Source organism: Panthera onca, chromosome A1, assembly GCF_046562875.1.
Source record: "Panthera onca isolate mPanOnc1 chromosome A1, mPanOnc1 haplotype 2, whole genome shotgun sequence".
NCBI classification, from domain to species: Eukaryota; Metazoa; Chordata; class Mammalia; order Carnivora; family Felidae; genus Panthera; species Panthera onca.
In genome coordinates this window covers 126,797,011-126,818,206 of record NC_138339.1, presented here as the reverse complement: position 1 = coordinate 126,818,206, position 21,196 = coordinate 126,797,011, and the positions used below count along the sequence as shown (strand labels likewise).

General features: G+C 38.5%; 1 protein-coding gene across 1 annotated transcript; it reads right to left on the bottom strand.

Moving 5' to 3' along the window:
- Positions 1 to 2,719: 2,719 nt before the first annotated feature.
- LECT2 (leukocyte cell derived chemotaxin 2) lies at positions 2,720 to 13,803 on the bottom strand. Its single transcript, XM_060636080.3, has 4 exons — positions 13,546 to 13,803; positions 11,925 to 12,021; positions 9,879 to 10,024; positions 2,720 to 3,013 (listed from the first exon to the last, which is right to left on the bottom strand). Exons 1-4 carry the CDS (start codon positions 13,589 to 13,591, stop codon positions 2,847 to 2,849), a joined length of 456 nt encoding a protein of 151 aa, XP_060492063.2. The 5' UTR covers positions 13,592 to 13,803; the 3' UTR covers positions 2,720 to 2,846.
- Positions 13,804 to 21,196: the final 7,393 nt, after the last annotated feature.

Sequence of the window (21,196 nt, the reverse complement as noted above, 5' to 3'; positions counted from 1 at the left end):
AGAGGGACTAAAGAAGGGAGATCAAGATGGAGTTTCTCCCTGTTACCTACTAATGCAGAGCGATAATGAGTACCAGTGGCCTCTTTTACAGTTGCTGCTCTAATTGGTGGTTTTTAGGGACCCAATAGTCAGACGTAGTGAACTAGACAATAAAATAACCCTTACAAAGACAACTCAGTAAAATTGATCAGCTCAATTACATGACCCTGGTTGGTCTGACTTTTATTGGCTTTATAAATTGAATAGCAAACATTTTTAGGATAGCCAAAATCAAGACAAGAAAATACAGAGTATTTTTGATGCTTTATCTAATGAAGATGTCTCCATTTACTTTGGAAGCTTATGAAAAGTACTGTTTACTTAAGATTAGAGGATTCTAGATTAAAATGGCCACTTATCTTGTCCTTCCATTAAATTACCTTCCTGCAGAAAACTCAGAACATTTTGTAAGTAAAAAGTAATTTTGTTTCCGTTACTAATTTAGTCATCAAACCTGACACCATTTTTGAAGTATATTTTGCTATCATTTCACAAAGGAAAAATAAGTTATTTAGTACTATCACTTTCCTGTCATTTGAACCTTAACAATACTTTGAAGATGTTGACACCCAAATCTAAAAGGAAAAGGAAATTAAAAAACAAAACCCTCTGATGCACCAGAGGGCGCTGTATTCTGGTTCTTCATAAGAGTAATCCTTGGGTCTAAAGTTTGCATTTCCATTCAACAGATATGAGAGTGCTTATCCAGTTCTAGGCAGAAGGCAGCGTTCTTGGGGAAGCTCTCAGTTCCGGGCAATGAGTTTGGTCTTTTAAACAATCGCTTAAGAAGGTTGATTATTTATTGTTCAAACATTTTAGGGCTCCTTTAAAAACTGTCTTTGAAGTCTCCATGCTATTGCCTATTTTGTGTTCTCAGTGGGAACACAGTCTTTGTCCTTTGAAAGCAAATTTAATTTCCGGAAACAACCTAAAGTTATTTGGCCATAAGGGATCAATAAAGTAGATGATCAAACCAGAGAGTGTTGGTTATAGGTTTTGTTTTAACTAAGAATCAAACTCTTGTTAGCCTTGTATGAAGTGTCATGATACGGTAAAGAATAATATCTACCTGGATGTGAGGATAAACCAGTTGTGTAGTAGAGACTCTGAACTGAGTCTTCATTAACTCGTTCTTCTTGACCACCCACCTTCACGTCTTGTTACCAGTATAACATATCAGAATAAATACTCATGAAATCACCCCCCAGCTCTAAAATGACAACAATGACATAACAAGAACTTAAATTTTTCTGTGTGGTTTCCCTTATTCACTTCTGAGATAATTAGTCTTCATTATTTGCTTGATTTCCTTTTTGTATATTCTTACCACACTTGTATGTGTTCCTAAAAATTATGTTTTGGTTTTAATTATTTTGACTTTCTAAAAAGAGTATCATATTATATGTAACCTTAAGTACTTGTTTTTACTCAAAATTATATTGTTGTGATTCATCCATTTTGTCATGTCTAGCCGAGGCTCATTGATTATGACTTCTAGACACTATTCCATTCTGCGCTAAACCACACAGTTCATTTTTCATATCAGCTGTCCATGGGGATGTGAGTTGTTCAGGTTTTGCCATGACAAATAGTTATATTATGAACATTTGTATGTGTATGTCCTAGCATACAGATGCAGCTACTTCTCCATTAGTAAAGTTCAGTTAATTACATTTTCCATTAGTACATCTGTTGTAAGAATGGAATCTTCTCACTGGAATTCCAAAAGGATTTAAGCAAAAATTCGTGAAAAGTTTCCAGAATGATAAATCAACCTACTCATTTCTCACTAACTAAAATCCAGGGAGCCAGTTATTTCTGGTCCTTTGAATAGTTGTATGGTCTTTTTTCCCCTTCCTACCTGTTGTCAACATAACTAAGGAAGAATGATCTAGAGGTAAAGTGATGTGTAGAGGGGCACCAGGGTGGCCCAGTGGGTTAAGCATCTGACTCTTGATCTCGGCTCAGGTTGTGATCTCAGGGTTGTGAGTTCAAGCCCCACGTTAGACACCGTGCTGGGCATGAAGCCTACTTAAAAAAAAAATAATGTGTAGAAATAAGTGGCTACGATATGCATATGGCTAGATGAGGCTGACTGACTTGGTTCCAGGAGATACTTCAGGTTAAGATAGACCTCTTTCTCATTCCAGTGCTTCCTATAATGTGCTCTTACTGAAATTGAGACTACTAATGTATTTTCTTGGAATGCCATAATTTATGATTTAGAAAATCTTGTTGATATAGTGTGGGGAAGTGTGGTTGTGCAGACCAGCAAACTCTGTCTTAATCCATGTAAGCTCCTCACCCTGTGACCAGTTTGACATACCTGAGGATATTGCTTTGCTGAAACTTTTTAATACCTTAACTAAAGTTTAACTCTCATTTGTTCACTCAATATTTGTGCATGTGTGTCTACCATTGTGCAACATTCTCTTCTTGTACCAAGAAAATAACTTCAGGCTTTTTCTTATTTTCAAGCAGAAAGGTAGCTAGTTTTAGAAGTACCAAAAATGCAGCCTGGATAGCTGGAAGTCATGTTTGTTAATCCTATGTATTGAAGACTAAGGAAATTTAAACAAACAAGCAAAACCCCTCAGATCCCATATGTAACAGAAAAATCAGAGAACCCTCAGAAATTAGTTGACAATCAAAAATCAGAGTGGCAATGAGTTGAAATAAAACACTATTTTCTATTTTGCACTCATCATGTTTTTATTTGGACACAAATTTCTTGAAAAGTAGGATATGCATCCACGTTTTTAAGAAGACGGTTTTCTATTTAGAAGATCAGGTCATCTGTCTTCTACTTAGAGATATGCAGTAGGATCACTCAAGTCACAGTTTTCAATATGTATATGGGATTGTATGCCAGGATGAACTTTCTGCAAGGGCAATACAGTTCCCAGTTTTTCTCCCTTCTTGATGGAACCTTTATATTTAATTGGCTTAATATGGAACATTTTTATACAAAAACCTAAAAGAAAAGAAATTAAATTAGTTTTTATCTGGGTTTTAGTAGCCTTGAATCAGGAATTCAAAAAATAACAGAAATGGAAGAAAAGACCAAAAAAATGAGTTGATTGAACTCAATGAGGAAATTGAGGAAGATGACAAAAGCATACCAGAAATGACTAAAATTACAAGATGCCGAAGGGAAAACAGATTCATATGAAAATTTAATAAAGACATTGAGGAATAACAGAAAAACGCTAGCTGAGAAAATTGAGACTATTAACATATTTTCTTGTTCTCACCCAGAACAATTTCAACTCTAAGACATATTCTTATAAAATGATGAGACTTTAAAGACAAATAAAAATGGACATAATTGGCACAAGATTGAAACTCTTACTAAATACCCAAAGAAAATAATTTTAAAGACAAAGACCCACCAAATAGATAGGTGGAGTTATTGTAATACTATCATCATAATGTAATATGACAATGTTGAGACCACATATATGAGTTATATCTATAAATGTTAACTCATCTGTTAAAAAAATGTTCCTACTAGCTTAAAAAGCAAAACCCAATTATATCCTATATACAGTAAAACACAACAGTTGAAAAAGGCAAAAAATAAGGGGCTGAAAAAAGATTTGTCAAGCAAATGGAAACAATAAGGAAAGCAAGGGTTATGATTCTGTTATCAGAGATTCGGATTCGGGACAAAAAGCATTGAAACGTAACAAAGGAGGACAATTTGTAATGCTAAATCCAATGAAGATACAGCATTTACAACCCCCTGTGCACTAAACACAAACCATCTATATAAGGCAGAGACTACTGGAGAAACAGGGAGAAATAGAAACACTAGAAGATTTTAATACACATATCAGTGAAAACAGTCAAGTAGACAGAATTGTGCTGTCTGACATGGTAGCCACTAGCCACAAGTGGCCAGTCTGCACTTGAAATGTAGCTCATCTGAATTAAATGCACTTTGAGTATAAGATGCATGCTGGATTTTGAAGACAGTACAACAAAAGTAAAATACTAGTAATTTTTATGTTGCATTTTAAAATAATATAGACACTGAATTAAATAAAATATATTAAAATTAATTTTACCTATTTTTTAACTTTCTTAATGTAACTAGAAAATTTTAAATTATCTATGGTGACTTGTATTTCTGTTGAACATTGCTGATTTAGAAGATCTAAACAAAATCAATATAATGTGTCTTATATGCATGTTAAACAATATGTGCACAATTTCAACCCTGCAAGCCAATGTGACAACTAATATAACAGTACAAGAAGAACCAAATAAATGGAGAATATAACATGTTAATTAATTAGAAGACTCATTACTTTTAAGATATCAGTTCTCGATTTCGTCTGTGTAGTCAATGCAAACCCAAAGTCCCAGCAGAATTTTTGGTGGAAATCGATAAACTGATTCTTTTTTTAATGTACTTTTTAAAGTTTATTTATTTTGAGAGAGAGAGAGAGAGTGTGTGTGTGTGTGTGTGTAAGTGGAGGAGGGTCATAGAGAGTGGGAGAGAGAGAATCCCAAGCAGGCTCCACGCTGTCAGCCTGATGAAGAGCTCAAACTCATCAACCATGTGATCATGAGGCACTCTAGATCATTGAGCTGAGATCAAGAGTCAGAAGCTTAACTGACTGAGCCAACTAGATGCCCCTGATAAACTGATTTTTGTAATATATTTGGAAATACACATGAGGAAGAATTGTCAAGGCAATCTGAAAGAATAAATTTGAAAGATTTATGTTATATCAAGATGTGTTTTTGGTTTTTAATATTTATTTTTAGAGAGAGGGAGTGCAAGTGGAGTAGGGGCAGAGAGAGAGAGAGAAAGAAAATCCCAAGAAGGCTCCGCACTGTCAGTGCAGAGCCCCACGTGGGGTTCAATCTCATGAACCATGAGACCATGACCTGAGCCAAAATCAAGAGTTGGACGCTTAACCAACTGAGCCACCCAGGAGCTCCCAAGATATTTTAAAGCTACAGTAATTAAGACAGTTGGATATTTGTGTAAGATCGACACATTGACCAATGAAATACAATAGAAAAATCAGAAACAAACCCATGTTTATTCAGACCATGACTTACCACAAAAGACTATACTGCATTAGAGTAGGGGGAAAAAATAGTCTTTTCAGCTTAATGGTACTGAGTCAGAAACTAATGTGAGAAAAAAAGATCTTGAACCCTATCTCATTCCTTACACAGAACCCAATTCCAAGTGGATTATAAATCTAAATATGAAAGATGAAGCAATAAAACTTACAGAATAAAAAAATACTTTTATGACTTTATGATGAGCAAATGTGTCTTAAACAGGTAAAAACATGTTATCAATAAAGGAAAATACTACCAAATTGGACTAAAACAAAAATAAGAATTTTTGTTTATTAAAAGACAGCAAAAATAAAGTGTAAAGGTAACCCATGAAGTGGGAGAAGATATTTACAATACATAGATCTGACAGACGACTCATCTACAATATACAAAAAGCTCCTACGTGCCAATAAGAAAAATGCAGAAAACACAGGGAGAAATACTTGAATAGGCACCTCACAAAAGATAATATCCATGCTATCAATAAATACAAAAAGGTGCTCCGTTGCATTAGCCATCAGGAAAATGCAAGTTAAAGCCAATAATGACATGTCAGGTAAAGGGTTAATATCCAAAATCTATAAAGAACTTCTCAAATTCAAAACCCAAAAACAATCCAGTGAAGAAATGGGTGGAGGACATGAATAGACACTTTTCCAAAGAAATTAGATGGCTAACAGACTTGTGAAAAATATGGTCAACATCACTCAACATCAAGGAAATAAAAAACAAAACCACAATGAAATACTTCCTCATACCTGTCAGAATAGCTAAAATTAACAACTCAGGAAACAACATGTTGAAGAGGATGTGGAGAAAGGGGAACCCTTTTGCACTGTTGATGGGAATGCAAACTGGAGTAGCCACTCTGGAAAACAGAATGGAGGTTCCTCAAAAAATTAAAAGTAGGACTACCCTATGACCCAGAAGTTGCACTACTAGGTATTTATTTATCCAAAGGATACAAAAATGCAGATTCAAAGAGGCACATGCACCCCAATGTTCATAACAATGCTATTAAGAACAGTTAAACTATTGAAAGAGTACAAATGTCTATTGACTGATGAATGGATAAAGAAGATGTGGTATATATATATAATGGAATATTCAGTCATCAGAAACAATGAAATCTTGCCATTTGCAATAATATGGATGGAACCCGAGTGTATTATGCTAAGCTAAATAAGTCCATCAGAGAAAGACAAATACCATATGATTTCACTTATATGTGGAATTTAAGAACTAAAACAGGTGAATATAGGGGAAGGGAAGGAAAAGTAAAGATAAAAACAGGGAGGCAAACCATAAGAAGCTCTTAACTATGAAGAAAAACAGGGTTGATGGAAGGAGGTGGGTGGGGGTTGGGCTAAATAGGTGATGGGTATCAAAGAGGGTACTTGTGATGAGCACTGAGTGTTTTATGTAAGTGATGAGTCACTGAATTCTACTCCTGAAACCAATACTACACTATATGTTAATTAACTTGGATCTAAATAAAAATAAAGCCAATGAGATGCCACCATATACTCATCACAATGGCTGAAATGGGGGGGGGGGCACTTGGGTGGCTCAGTCAGTTAAGTGTTCAACTCTTGATCTTGACTCAGGTCATGGTCTCATGACTCATGAGTTTGAGTCTCGTGTTGGGCTCTGCACTGACAGTGTGGAGCCTGCTTGGGATTCTTTCTCTCCCTCTCTCTGCCCCTTCCCTGCTTGCACTCTCTCTCTTTCTCTCAAAATAAATAAACTTAAAAAAAAAAGAATTGCTGAAGTGGAAAGTTGGAAGATAGCACCAAGTATTGTGTATGGAGCAACTGGAACTGTTACACACTCCTCGTTGGAGTGTAAATTGGAACCACTGCTTTGGAAAACACAGTAGCTGTTAGAGCAGAAGGTACATATGTACCAAGTGATCCAGCTCTTCCACTTGTACAACATTCTGCCATCAGTGAGTGTGCTGATTCCAATTATGCATTCTGAAACTGGGGAAATTACCAGAAAGTGGATTTGTGGACACACTGGGACCACTGTCAGATGGACCCTAATGAAAATCTACGTTGGTCACCTGACCCTAGAAGCCTCTATTCTGACTGACTGGCCACATTGGCCTTTTGGGTGTCCAAGAGTTAAGTCTCAGTTGTTGAGCAAGTGTCCAGTAGTCTCTGCGAAGCGCAATTCTTTCTTCTTCCCCAGTGTACAGCCATCCTGCTTAATGGTGGCAGTTCTCTTTGAGGACAGCTAGAAGTAAGGTTTATGGTATAAATTTTAGGCTGTGTGAACTAATCTTTGACAAAGCAGGAAAGAACATCCGATGGAAAAAAAGACAGTCTCTTTAACAAATGGTGCTGGGAGAACTGGACAGCAACATGCAGAAGGTTGAAACTAGACCACTTTCTCACACCATTCACAAAAATAAACTCAAAATGGATCAAGGACCTGAATGTGAGACAGGAAACCATCAAAACCCTAGAGGAGAAAGCAGGAAAAGACCTCTCTGACCTCAGCCGTAGCAATCTCTTACTCGACACATCCCCAAAGCAAGGGAATTAAAAGCAAAAATGAATTACTGGGACCTTATGAAGATAAAAAGCTTCTGCACAGCAAAGGAAACAACCAACAAAACTAAAAGGCAACCAACGGAATGGGAAAAGACATTCGCAAATGACATATCGGACAAAGGGCTAGTATCCAAAATCTATAAAGAGCTCACCAAACTCCACATCTGAAAAACAAATAACCCAGTGAAGAAATGGGCAGAAAACATGAATAGACACTTCTCTAAAGAAGACATCCGGATGGCCAACAGGCACATGAAAAGATGCTCAACGTCGCTCCTTATCAGGGAAATACAAATCAAAACCACACTCAGATATCACCTCACGCCAGTCAGAGTGGCCAAAATGAACAAATCAGGAGACTATAGATGCTGGAGAGGATGTGGAGAAACGGGAACCCTCTTGCACTGTTGGTGGGAATGCAAATTGGTGCAACCACTCTGGAAAGCAGTGTGGCGGTTCCTCAGAAAATTAAAAATAGACCTACCCTATGACCCAGCAATAGCACTGCTAGGAATTTACCCAAGGGATACAGGAGTACTGATGCATAGGGGCACTTGTACCCCAATGTTGATAGCAGCACTCTCAACAATAGCCAAATTATGGAAAGAGCCTAAATGTCCATCAACTGATGAATGGATAAAGAAATTGTGATTTATATACACAATGGAGTACTACGTGGCAATGAGAAAGAACGAAATATGGCCCTTTGTAGCAACATGGATGGAACTGGAGAGTGTGATGCTAAGTGAAATAAGCCATACAGAGAAAGACAGATACCATATGTTTTCACTCTTATGTGGATCCTGAGAAACTTAACAGAAACCCATGGGGGAGGGGAAGGAAAAAAAAAAAAAAAGAGGTGAGAGTGGGAGAGAGCCAAAGCATAAGAGACTCTTAAAAACTGAGAACAAACTGAGGGTTGATGGGGGGTGGGAGGGAGGGGAGGGTGGGTGATGGGTATTGAGGAGGGCACCTTTTGGGATGAGCACTGGGTGTTGTATGGAAACCAATTTGACAATAAATTTCATATATTGAAAAAAATAAATAAGTAAAATTAAAAAAAAATAAAAAATTTTAGGCTGTGTGACGGAGCCCTTCCTCAAAGGGTCTGAGCCTTGGTTTCTTTCAAGGGGCCCTGGGCTTGTGAACTGGTGCAAGTCTGGGGGTGGGAGGCAGTTTTGTGACCCAGTATGGTGATGATTGAAGTCACGATTTTGTTCATCAGACCTAGAGTGTTTCCATTTATACAAATCAAATCAGGCTTTAGTAGGCTGCCCGTTTGTTCAGTTCTTGGGTCACCATGATTAACTAGACAATGCCACAGATCTCTGTCCTTCAGATGAATCTGATAGCCTCTTCAGCTCTGCAGCCTGTTAGGTAACCATGCCAACCTTGGCCTTGCTTACTAAGTGGACTCCATCCAGTGGCAGCAGTTTCTCTTGTCATTTGGGTCCTATAGAGAATAACCACCATAGAGCCCTTGAGGATGTGAGCTCCCTCACAAAGTGTTTCTTATGGTGGTGAGGGGAGTGTCCTCAGGGCCCGTTTCTGACAGGAATGCACATTTGTGTTCATTAAAAGACACATGCAGGAAAGTTCATGGAATTTTCATAATTGCCTGAAACTCGATACTACCCAGATGTCCATTTAGAAAAGAATGATTATGATGCAGATCTATGCATAGAATCAAGCCCTCTACATCAACGAGAATGAAGGAACTAGAACGACACACACAAGTAAACAGTAAGCCCAATACCTGGAGTACTGGGTGACCCAGCTTAACCTAGAACATAGAAGCCTTTGAAAATATTTTCCAGTCAATTTTTGCAGGAATGCCAACATCTTTGAATTGTAGGATTTTGATGAATGAAAGTATTTATTTATTATAGTAGATACTGTTGAAAGTGACCTTGTTTGTAGACTATTAGGCAAAACCACATGGGCCACAAGAAGAAAGCCCTTCAGTCAGCTGTGGGGTTAGGTAGAGTGTGTGAATAAAGAAAATGATTTCAGAGGAAGAGGTGGAACGTATTTGAAAATGCATCTAGCTGTTTTAGTTTGGTACCCTATGGCCTTTGTATTCTAGGTGTTACTATTTTGAAGGATGTATGACACTTCGGCATATGGCATGTGCATTAAATAAATAAGCATAAAACATTTCCAGCATGTGCCCCAGGTATAGACAGCACCTCTCACCTCTTCCAGATATCCGAACTCCATTATTAATGGCATTTTTGTTCTTATAAGGTTTCTCCTGGCCTACAATCGTTCCAGTGAAAGGCGCATACACAGTCGATCCATCAGAGCACAAGACGTCCACACCCTGGTGAGGCCTATGATTTCTAAAATGTAAATAAGAATGAACAGACTGAGGAAACTGTCCTAGGGACTTTATTGCCCAGAAACGTGGTGTTAGCCCACTGTTCCCAGACTAGGATATCAAACCCTGAAACTGCCACACCATATTGGGAGGTCCCAGGTTTCTTCACTCTCTTTAGCACAATTTTAACCTCCCTTCCTGCAGGTAGTAATAACCATATTGTAAAGATTAAAGTCTTTAGGATAGTATTTGGTATATGGAGAGCCTTTAAGAATTCATTAGCTATTATTGTTACATGGCATTTTGGGGAAATGAGACAATCTATGTAAGTAAATTTTTAAAACCTATTTATTCTTTTGAAGTTTATTTATTTTGAGAGAGAGAGAGAGGGAGAGAGAATCCCAAGCAGGCTCCATGCTGTCAGTACAGAGCCTGATCCAGGACTTGATCCCCTGAACTGTGAGATCATGACCTGAGCTGAAATCAAGAGTCAGACAGTTACCTGACTGAGCCACCCAGGGGTCCATATGTAAGTAAATGTTTAAAAGATTTTTTTAACATCTATTTATTATTGAGAAACAGAGAGAGACAGAGCATGAGCATGGGAGGGGCAAAGAGAGAGGAAGACACAAATTCGAAGCAGGCTCCAGGCTCTGAGCTGTCAGCACAGAGCCCGACTTGGGGCTCAAACTCACAAACCGTGAGATCATGACCTGAGCTGAAGTCAGACACTTAACCGACTGAGCCACCGAGGTGCCCCCATATGTAAGTAAATTTTATAGATATATGACTCTTCACCCCATCAAGACCAGTTGTAAAAGAGTTATCTCTTTATGGAAACCTATCATAAAAGAATCATATGTTCCCTTCATCTTATTTTTGTCTCAGTGACCAGAAGTTGTCATAAACAACATTTTTTGTATATGGTATTTTAATACAGTGAGTGATACCTCCTGAGTTTATTAAAGTGGGTCAAGAACAAACACAAAATGATCCCAGATTGTGAGATTTCTTGAAGTTGTCTCTGAAAATCCTCACTGTTGTTTGCATTCACTCTTTCCAGCCCCCTCTCCCTTCTAATAGGCTAGCACCTGAAAAATCCAATCTGTGAGGATTGTTAGAATTGTGTATAAAGCAACACTGAGCGGGATTCCAAGTGAAAAACCAGTAAATTATTGTAGAAGTCAAGTGCATACACAGTTTCGGGTATGAACAAATTAAGTCTTAATTCTGGCAATTGAGCGGCCATTTTTCCATATTTCCCATCTCAACCCTGCTGCTCTGGGTATTTGAGGTTGCTTTGTAAGTAGCATTTGTTTAAGTGAGAACTCCACTATAATTAGGATGGAGATCAATGATGCAATTGGACACATGGCTATTTCATCAGAGAGTGGCACCCCTAAGGTGGTGCTGTGCATTATTGAAAATTCACAAATGTGTCCCTTATTGTTTAGAAGAAATGGCCTGTCGAGGGCCAGCCTCTGATGTTGAACTCCCACATCCTGGGTCAGTAACATCATGGTGTGATGGCAAGAGGAACCAAAAGCGTGAATCGTTATGCAGCTTTTCCCACCTCCAACTGTGGTGGACGGGTGCCTTAACCCTTCATACCTCAGTTCAAGTCCCTCTTGAATAAAATGTGATAGTAATGTTGATTTTCACCTTGGAAAAACCAGGTGGGTAACACTGAGAAGGAAAACACTGCATTTGCTCCCCTTTCTCTTTATTACATGCTTTATCCCCAATTCAGAGGCTATCCTTGAAACAGAGGTCTCGGAAGTTGCTCTAAAGATAGTAGTCCAGCTGGTTTCATCGTTGTGTCCTGCTGTTAAAGGGAGATGACCGTGAGTGTTTGAGGCAAGGACACTAAGCAAAGAGGTTAAGAACCAAAAGAATTTATGGTTATTTGTGAAACCCCATACCTTTGAGCAGTATACTGGCCACAGCCATGCCTGTCACATGTCCTGATCTCATTGGAAGACTTGCCAGCACAGATACTAGCCCATGGTCCAGCCAGAGCTAAAAAAGAGAAACATGACAAGCAGATTTCCTGACCTCACATATTTCCAGTCTCTTTTTACCTTGTCAGTCTCCTGGTAGCTTCAACGCTTCTGTTTTCACTATAGTTTTTCTCTAACTTTCTATATTTTATGGGCAGGTGTTCCTTTAATTCCTGATTCGGGTGTAAAGTTCGCTTTTTCCCTTACCATAAAATTCTGTCTTATGACATACACCGTATTTGTAAATGTGTTTATTTATAAGCATTAATCTCCATCATTACAGTTTGTTTCATATTATCAACTAATAAATGCCCTAAGTTATGATTCTCAAACTTTCTTTGCTTATTACTTGGGACTGCTGTGTTTAGGTTAAGCAAAAATAATCAAACAGCATGGTGCCAAGAAATAATTCAAGAAATTCTAAAGTAACTTTGAGATGTTCCTTTATCGTTAGTCCTAAAAATCAAATCCAAGAAAATGTATGAACTGAAGAAGCAAACTCTGAACTAGCAAAGCAGACTCTGAACTAAATAGATCTCTTTTCTGTCTGCAAACATGGAAGAGGGAGATTCTTAGAAATAAGAACATGTCGGACCAATTTAGCCTAGAGTGGAGGGAGAAGACAAGGGAAGGGAGTAGAAATAATTATATGAAAAATTGTGAAGTAGTAAAACATGGAGGAAGGGCTGGCTCTCTCAGTGTATTTTGTGCACACTTGTTTTAGGTGCATCTTCTCTTTAGTATATGCTAAATTGAGATAAATGCTCAATTGAATTAAATTTCCCAGATTTCCAATGTTAACGTTCACAGAGAGATGCAGTTAGCCAACTCATCCTTTCACTTCAGAATAAACTAACAAAACAGAAGCAAAAGCAAGAACCAGCTAATTTGATTGTTGATTTTCGTCAAAGATATTTTACTATTCATTAATATATGTGCTGTGAGAGGAACAACAGAATATGGCCATTTAAGTTTATATGGCTGTTTAAGTATATTCTTTAATGTATTTTTTAGAAGATGGGCTTCAAATGTCTTATACCTTTGAGCCAAACTTCAAGTCAACATCTTGATCGAGATACAATACCATCACTTTGGCAACTAGTATTTATTCTGGGGAATTGAGGCAGATATTAGGTGATTTATTAGCGTATTCATTTTTCCTCTCCTGCTGTGATGGTTAAGGGAGCGAGAGTTCCCTTTGCCATAATCCACGCCAGTCGCTGCGTAAGGAATTCTCCAAATCAAATTCTTATACAAACTTCTTATTTTCTAATTATGTTCCATTTAAATCCTAGGCCAAGATTAATAGACTTTTCTTAAAGTCCTCTATTCCACTTTTATGATTCCCTTGTTCAAGAAGGACAGCATTCAGGTGGAAGTTGGGAGAAGTCCCCCTTTCCCCTGTATTCTTCTTCCTAGTCCATTTTCAGTAGTCAAACACACACATTTCTCTTGTGGTTGTGATATTCCTGACTTTTGAATCTATTACTGAAATCCATTTTTTAAAATTAGCCGAGATTCTCAAATTGTTTTTTGGACTTACCAGTCGAAATGAAGACAGCAAAAAGGAGGACTTCTGTGGAAAACATTTGGCTTTTGCTTTCCTTGTGATGTTTCTTTCTCTGATAATTGGAATTGCCCCCACACTCTTTGAAGAATAGCCAAGGTTGAATTATGTAGCCTTGGAATTCTGCATCATTCAGGTCTTTCGTTTACTGTGAGACACACACAAAAACAAGAATGAAGCAAGTCAAAGTCAAATATTCCCTGGGTAGCTATTTGGTTCACATGTAGGGCCTATGTAAAATTGTTTGATCTGAAGAAGGAGTTAATTTTATTGGAAATGCTGACTAAACATTAACAGAAAGTGATAAGGTAGCTGACTGTCTTCTGGGCTGCAACTTCATGAATGGCTGCGTACATAGGAAAAATACAAAAATATGCACAGATTAATTTTAAGATAATAGGTACCTCTCAGGAAGGAGGGAAATAGAATTGTGGAGGACTCTACAGAGTGCTTAAACTCTAAAATACTTAGTAAAAATGTGAGAAGGAAACATGTGAAAGTATTTGTTAATTATTAGAGGTAGATACATGGCTATTTGTTATATGAATCTCTGTGCTTTTCTATATTTTTCAACAAATAGACACTATTTCTGTGTATTAGCCTCTCTTTCTTGTTATGCTTAATACTATATGAGGCCTTGGGATTTTCTACAGAAACATCCCCCTTTAAATAATTTGTCAGTAGCTGTGGGAGACTGAGATTGTGGCCCCAGTTCTTTTTACCCTTCCCTGAATCCACACCCTTCCCATGACTCTAAGGAGGCAGAAGGCCTTTCAAACTTTTGGTATGTGTTTCAGCTGTATGACATGCTGTGACCGATCAAAGGAGACACAAGTGACAGTTCGTGAGTACAGCCTGAGCCCTACGGGGTGTCGTGTCTTTCGCCTTCTTGTGTTCTGCCTTGGCCATGCAGAGAGCCCTCCCAGACTAACCTGCTGGCCCCAGGAAGAGAGTAAAAGTCCCGTGGAACAGAGTCACTGTAGCCAAGCCACACTAACTGAAGCCAGCCTAGCACACCCCTTAATTTATAGTAGAAAATCATCAGCTCTCACAATTATTGAACAGAGTAAATGCCATGGTGTTCAAAGAAATACTACAGGAGTTGAAGCAAATATAAGCTAACTAACCCAACAGTTGTTTGAAAGGCTGGCTAATGCCCCTTTTGAAGTGGTAGGAGGCACTGTCACTGTTCTCTTGTGTATCGTCCGTGACTGTAAGGAGTGTTGAGGTGGTTGCCGCGTGCTAGAGATCTTGCGGTGAGAAACTCTGACCTATTCACAGTTTTGCATAAGACCTTTACCTTCTCTGAGCTCTACTTCCTCATAAGGAAATGTGTGTGGAAGTAAGGTGACTTGTTGGGCTACAGTTACTGAAGGGCATTTAACTTTTGCAAGACAAGCTCAACTATCAGCATTAAATTGACCTCTCATTTCTCCCCCATGCTTTGACTGTTTTACTTTTCTTAGCACTTTCACCAAAGCCAGAGGGAACCTGGAGGAAGAGGAGAAATTCAAACTGGCTATAATTTAGCTTTGAGGGCAGTGGTGCTAAAGTCTACTTCCGGCATCGAGATTAACTAAAAGTTACTTGCCTCTTTCACCACATCATTCTCCCGTCTAGTTAGAAGAGTTTGAGGTAAAATTACATGAGAGCTCATGCAATTGCAAGACTCAGATTGTTTCTTCCTCTTGCCCCGGCTTCTCTGTACCTGTCTCCTGCTTCCTCTGAGATGGGTAGTTCAATACCAGAGTGAGAGGGTTGGCTGTATTCCAGGAGCCAATGAACAAATTGCTTATGATAAAAACCACTGAATCGTATGCTTTTCTCTGATTAGCCAAAGAAAGCACTTGATTTTCTTCTCTCAGGGCTATTGTATCCTTTTGTTAATAGTTTCTTAATTGATTTTTAAGAAGTAGCTATATTACAGAACACTAAATCACAGAAGAGTTGAAGTTTTGGGTATGTCTGAGTGCTTCCATTTGGGAACAATTTACATGAAACCTTTTTGGTTTTCCTTAACTGTGGGAATAGTGGGCTAGAGGGTGAAGATATAATTTCTTTGGTAGCTTTGATCTTTGATTTGCTCTGCAGTTTGGAGGCCTTTGTGAAAGAGAGGAGGCCAGTGTGCTTTGCAAAGGGTTGTTGGCCTGGGGACCTGACCAAACGCACTGGCTCCTTCCTTCTGTGTTTCACTAAAATGAACCTACCTAGAAATAGCATGCTGTGTTAAGCTACTGATTTATTAAACAAATGCCTTCAGAAATCTGAAATTAGTCCAGAACTGCTCTGCTAAAGTCTGTCCTAGTCATGATAAGAATGAAGAAGGCATTAAATACAAGTTGTGGCCAGTAGAGCCTTAGCCTCATGATGAGGCCTTGTGTGTCACTTTCCATCTCTGATTTTAGAATGCCGAATGAACATTTAAATCCATTCTTCCTTCTCCCACCCCCTTCCCCTCACTCCTGCCACCCCCCACAAATCCTCTGTGTGGACAGACAACGGTAACAATTGCAAGTATGACACATTAGTCACCACAGGTTTGGGAAGTGCAGTTAGCAAAGGGGAGGGGTTTGATTACAAAAATCATTTTATTTTTATTTATGTATTTATTTTATTTCTTTTTATTTTTCTTTTTAAATTTACTTTTAATGTTTATTTTTGAGAGAGAGAGAGTGCACATACGAGTGTGGAAGAGGGGCAGAAAGAGACGGAGACACAGAATCCGAAGCAGGCTCCAAGCTCTGAAGTGTTAGCACAGAGCCCGACTTGGGGCTCAGACCCACAAACCATGTGATCATGACCTGAGCCAAAGTTGGACACTTAACCGACTGAGCCACCCAGGATCCCCCCCAAAATAATTTTAATATGGAGAATCATTCCTAAGTTTTCCAATGTATGGGGCAGTTGACTTATCCTAGAAAACAGGAACTTGAAGCATTTTCTAATAAGCCATTTACTTTTTCACTCATAGGATAATGGGGGGGGGGGGAGGGGACAGATAGTGATTCCTAAAACTGGCATTAGATTTTATTTGCTTTTTTTTTTTAATGTTTTATTTATTCTTGACAGAGAGAGAGAGCATAAGCGAGGGAGGGGCAGAGAGAGAGGGAGACACAGAATCTCAACCAGGCTCCAGGCTCTGAGCTGTCAGCACAGAGCCCGATGCGGGGCTTGAACTCACAGACCACGAGATCATGACCTGAGCGGAAGTCGGACGCTCAACCGACTGAGCCCCCCAGGCGCCCTGGATTTTATTTGCTTTAAATTAAGTTGTAAACTACTGAAAAGGGAAAGTTCTCTTTATGAAATGTAGACATACAACACAACTTTGTGTCATGTCTAACACAGTATTTCAAGGTTAGAGGGATGTGGCCAGGAGGTTTGCTGACTAGAGGCTTCTGAGGGAACATTATCTGTGTCAGAGTGGCAACTGTGAAGTGCAGGTACCATTACTTTCCTGCCTACATCCAAGGCAGACATTACTCATCAAGCACGGTCATCTGTCAAACTCTACTCACATGTGTCCTCATGATCTTGCTCCTCACAGAGTCTTTCCCAACTGGGAAAGCATCTTGATTAATATCTACTTCTCAGAGCACCTGGGTGGCTCAGTTGGTTATGCGTCCAACTTTGGCACAGGTCATAATTTCACAGTTCGTGAGTTCAAGCCCTCCTTGGGCTCCGTGGTGACAGCTCAGAGCCTGGAGCCTGCTTCAGATTCTGTGTCTCCCTCTCTCTCCACCCCTCCCCCGCTCACGTGCTCATGTGCGCGCTCTCTCTCAAAAATAAACATTAAAAAAATTACAAGTAAAAATAAAATAAAATCTACTTGTCATTCTTGATTGAGGTAAATTTATCTTAATCCAGAGTCTGCTCTTATTTATTTTATTTTATTTTATTTTATTTTATTTTATTTTACTTTATTTATTTATTTATCTTTTAATTGTATTTGTATTTTTTTCAGTATCCCAGACTCAGGCACAGGCAGGGTGAGTGACTCAAATTCATCAAGTTACTGGAAGGTAAATGAACACAGAGGTAGATAGATAAGTAGGTGTTACTTTCATTGGAGGTGATTCCTCTCTACTGAGGGGTTGTACTCCCTTCTTGATGTTGGAGCCCTCGGAGAAGTGGTTTGATCAATTTGGAATGAGAACAATAAGAGATAAAGAATTTTAAGGGCTTTTCCAACCAACTATGTGGAATCTTTTAAATTTTTTCCTCTTGATTAAATGGACTAGAAAACATGTCCCTCTTGAGTGACACCAAATGCACCCATGAACCTCTGTCTCTTTGATTCCCTTTCTGGCACCCTAAGCCCATGTTTTTCAACTGGGAGTACCTGGATGTAGGCCAGGTAACACAAAAGCAGTGACACTTGATATCTAATTTTTTTGGATTTGGGAGTGGGGCGAGAGGAAGAGGAATAACCATTATTTATTTACTATAGTAAGTGTGTGTTTTTTTTATATCTGCCGACATATTAAATCTTTTTTAAATTAATATTTAATTTATATATTATAAAATTTACCCTTTTAAATTTTGTAAAATTTATTTTAAATTAAATAAAACCCTTTTTTAGTCTGTTTACAAAATCACACAAATATTACCAGAACTTTTGTCACCCCCAAATGAAAAACCATACACGTTAGTAACCACTCCCCATTCCTACTATCCCCAGCTCCTGGCACCTGTTGATCTACTTTTCCTCTTTTTGAATTTGCCTATTCTGGACATTTCATATAAATGAAATCCTTCAATATGTGGCCTTTACTGTCTGGTTTCTTTCACTTAACATAATGTGTTCAGGGTTCATCCATGTTGTAATATGTATCAGAACTTTATTCCTTTTTATGATTGGATAATAGTCCAGTGCATGAACATACTACATTGTTTAGTTGATGGGTATTTGGAAGGTCTCCACTTTTGGCTATTATGAATAATGCTGTTATAAACAATCAGCTACAAGCTTTTGTGTGGCCATGTGTCTTCAGTTCCCTTGGGTCTGTCCCTAGGAGTGGAATTGCTGTGTGTTTAACTTTTTGAGGAACTGTTAACCTGTTATCCAAAACAGGTGCATCAGTTTACATTTGCACCAACAATGCATGAAAGTTTCATCTTCTCCATGTCTTTACCAATGCTTGTTATTATCTCTTTTTGTTTTTTTAATGTTTATTTTTGAGAGAGAGACAGAGTGCAAGTGGGGGAGGGCCAGAGAGAGAGGGAGACACAGAATCTGAAGCAGGCTCCAGGCTCTGAGCTGTCAGCACAGAGCCCGAGGGGGCCATGAGGTCATGACCTGACATGAAGTTGGTTGCTCAACTGACTGAGCCACCCAGGTGCCCCTTATTATCTCTCTTTTTAATTATAGCTATTCTAGGGGATACAAAGTGGTATCTAATTGTGGTTTGGATTTGAATTTCTCTCATAACCAGTGAGGTTGAACACCTTTACATGTGCTTATTGCCCATTTGTATATCTTCCTTGGAGAAATGTCTTATTTAAATCTTTTGCCAAGTTTTCAATTGAGTCATTTAACCTTTTATTGTTGAGTTGTAAGAGTTATTTTTTATCTTCTAGGTACAAGTCTTTGTCAGATATATGATTTCCAAATATTTGGTTTCACCATATGTGTTGTCTTTTCACTTTCTTGATGGTGTTCTTTGAAGGTCAGAAGTTTTTAATTTTAATGAAGTTTACTGTATTTTTTTTCCTCTGGCTGCTGGTGTTGCAGGTGTCATATCTAAAAAATCATTTTCTGATCCAAGGTCATGAAGATTTATGCCTTTATTTTATTCTAAGAGTGTTAAATTTTACATTTAGGTCTTTGATTCATCTTGAGTTAATTTTTATATATGGTGTGAAGTAGGGGTTCCAAATTTATCTTTTTGTATGTAGCTATCTGGTTTTTCTAGCACCATTTGTTAAAAAGACATATCATTTCCCTCCTGTAATTTTGTTTTATTTATTTTTATTTATTTAATTTTGTTTTATTAAAAAAGTTTTTTAACGTTTATTCATTTTTGATAGACAGACACAGAACGCAAGTGGGGGAGAGGCAGAGAAAGAGGGAGACACAGAATCTGAAGGAAGCCTCAGGGGCTCTGAACTGTCAGCACAGAGCCTGGTGCAACACTCGAATCCACAAACTGTGAGATCATGACCTGTGCTGAAATGGGACATTTAACTGACTGAGCCATCCAGGAACCCCTCATGTAATTTTATTTTCTGTACCCTTGTTGGAATTCTGTACTCTTGATTCTGTTTCATTGATCTATATGTCTGCCCCATGCCAATAATGCACAGACTTGACTATGCTTTCTAGTAAATTTTGAAATCAGGAAGTATGAGTCTTCCAACTTTTTATTTTCAAAAATTGTTTTGGTTATTCTGGATTCTTTGTATTTTCATATGAATTTTACAATCAGCTCGTCAGTTTCTGGAAAAAGACTGACAGGTGGCTGAAATTTTGATAGAGATTGAGTTGAATCTGTAGATCTGTCTGGGAAGTATTGTCATCTTAATGATATTAACCCCCCAAGTTTTTTTTAAATTTTTTAAATGTTTATTTATTTATTTATTTATTTTTAAAAATTTTTTTAATGTTTATTTTTGAGACAGAGAGAGACAGAGCATGAACGGGGGAGGGTCAGAGAGAGGGAGACACAGAATCTGAAACAGGCTCCAGGCTCTGAGCAGTCAGCACAGAACCTGACGCGGGGCTTGAACTCACAGACCGCAAGATCATGACCTGAGCTGAAGTCGGACGCCTAACCGACTGAGCCACCCAGGCGCCCCAATGTTTATTTATTTTTAAGAGAGGGAGAGAGACAGAGCCTGAGTGGGGGAAGGGTAGAAAGAGGGAGACAAAGAATCTGAAGCAGCCTCCAGGCTCTGAGCTGTCAGAGAAGAGCCTGATGTGGGGCTTGAACTCACAGACCATGAGATCATGACCTGAGCCGAAGTCAGACACTCAACCGACTGAGCCACCCAGGCTCCTCTCCCCAGGTTTTGAACATTTATTTCGGTCCTCTTTAATTTATTTCAGTGAGTTTTGTAGTTTTCAAGGTATACATATTACACTTCATTTGTTAAATGTATTACTAAGTATTATATGGTTTTTGCTGCTCTTACAAATGGAATTTTTTTAAACTTTGTTTTAAATGTTTATTCATTTTTGAGAGACAGAGAGAGACAGAGCGCGAGTGGAGGAGGCACAGAGAGAGGGAGAGACACCGAATCTGAAGCAGGCTCCAGACTCTGAGCTGTCAGCACAGAGCCCTATGTGGGGCTCGAACTCACCAACTGTGAGATTATGGCCTGAGCCAAAGTCATATGCTCAACTGCCTGAGCCACCCAGGTGCCCCAAATGGAATTATTTTCTTAATTGCATTCTCATATTGTTCCTTCCTAGTGCATGGAAATGCAACTGCTTTTTGTATATATATCTTCTGTCGTACAATTTTGCCAAATTAATTTATTAGGTCTAAGAGTTATCATTTTTTTGATGGATTCCTTAGATTTTTTTTGATATACAAGCTTATATCATCTGCAAATAGGCCTTTCTATTCCCCTGTTCCTCATTACTACCTTCTTTTGTGTGCAGTAGATATTTTCTAGTGTACCT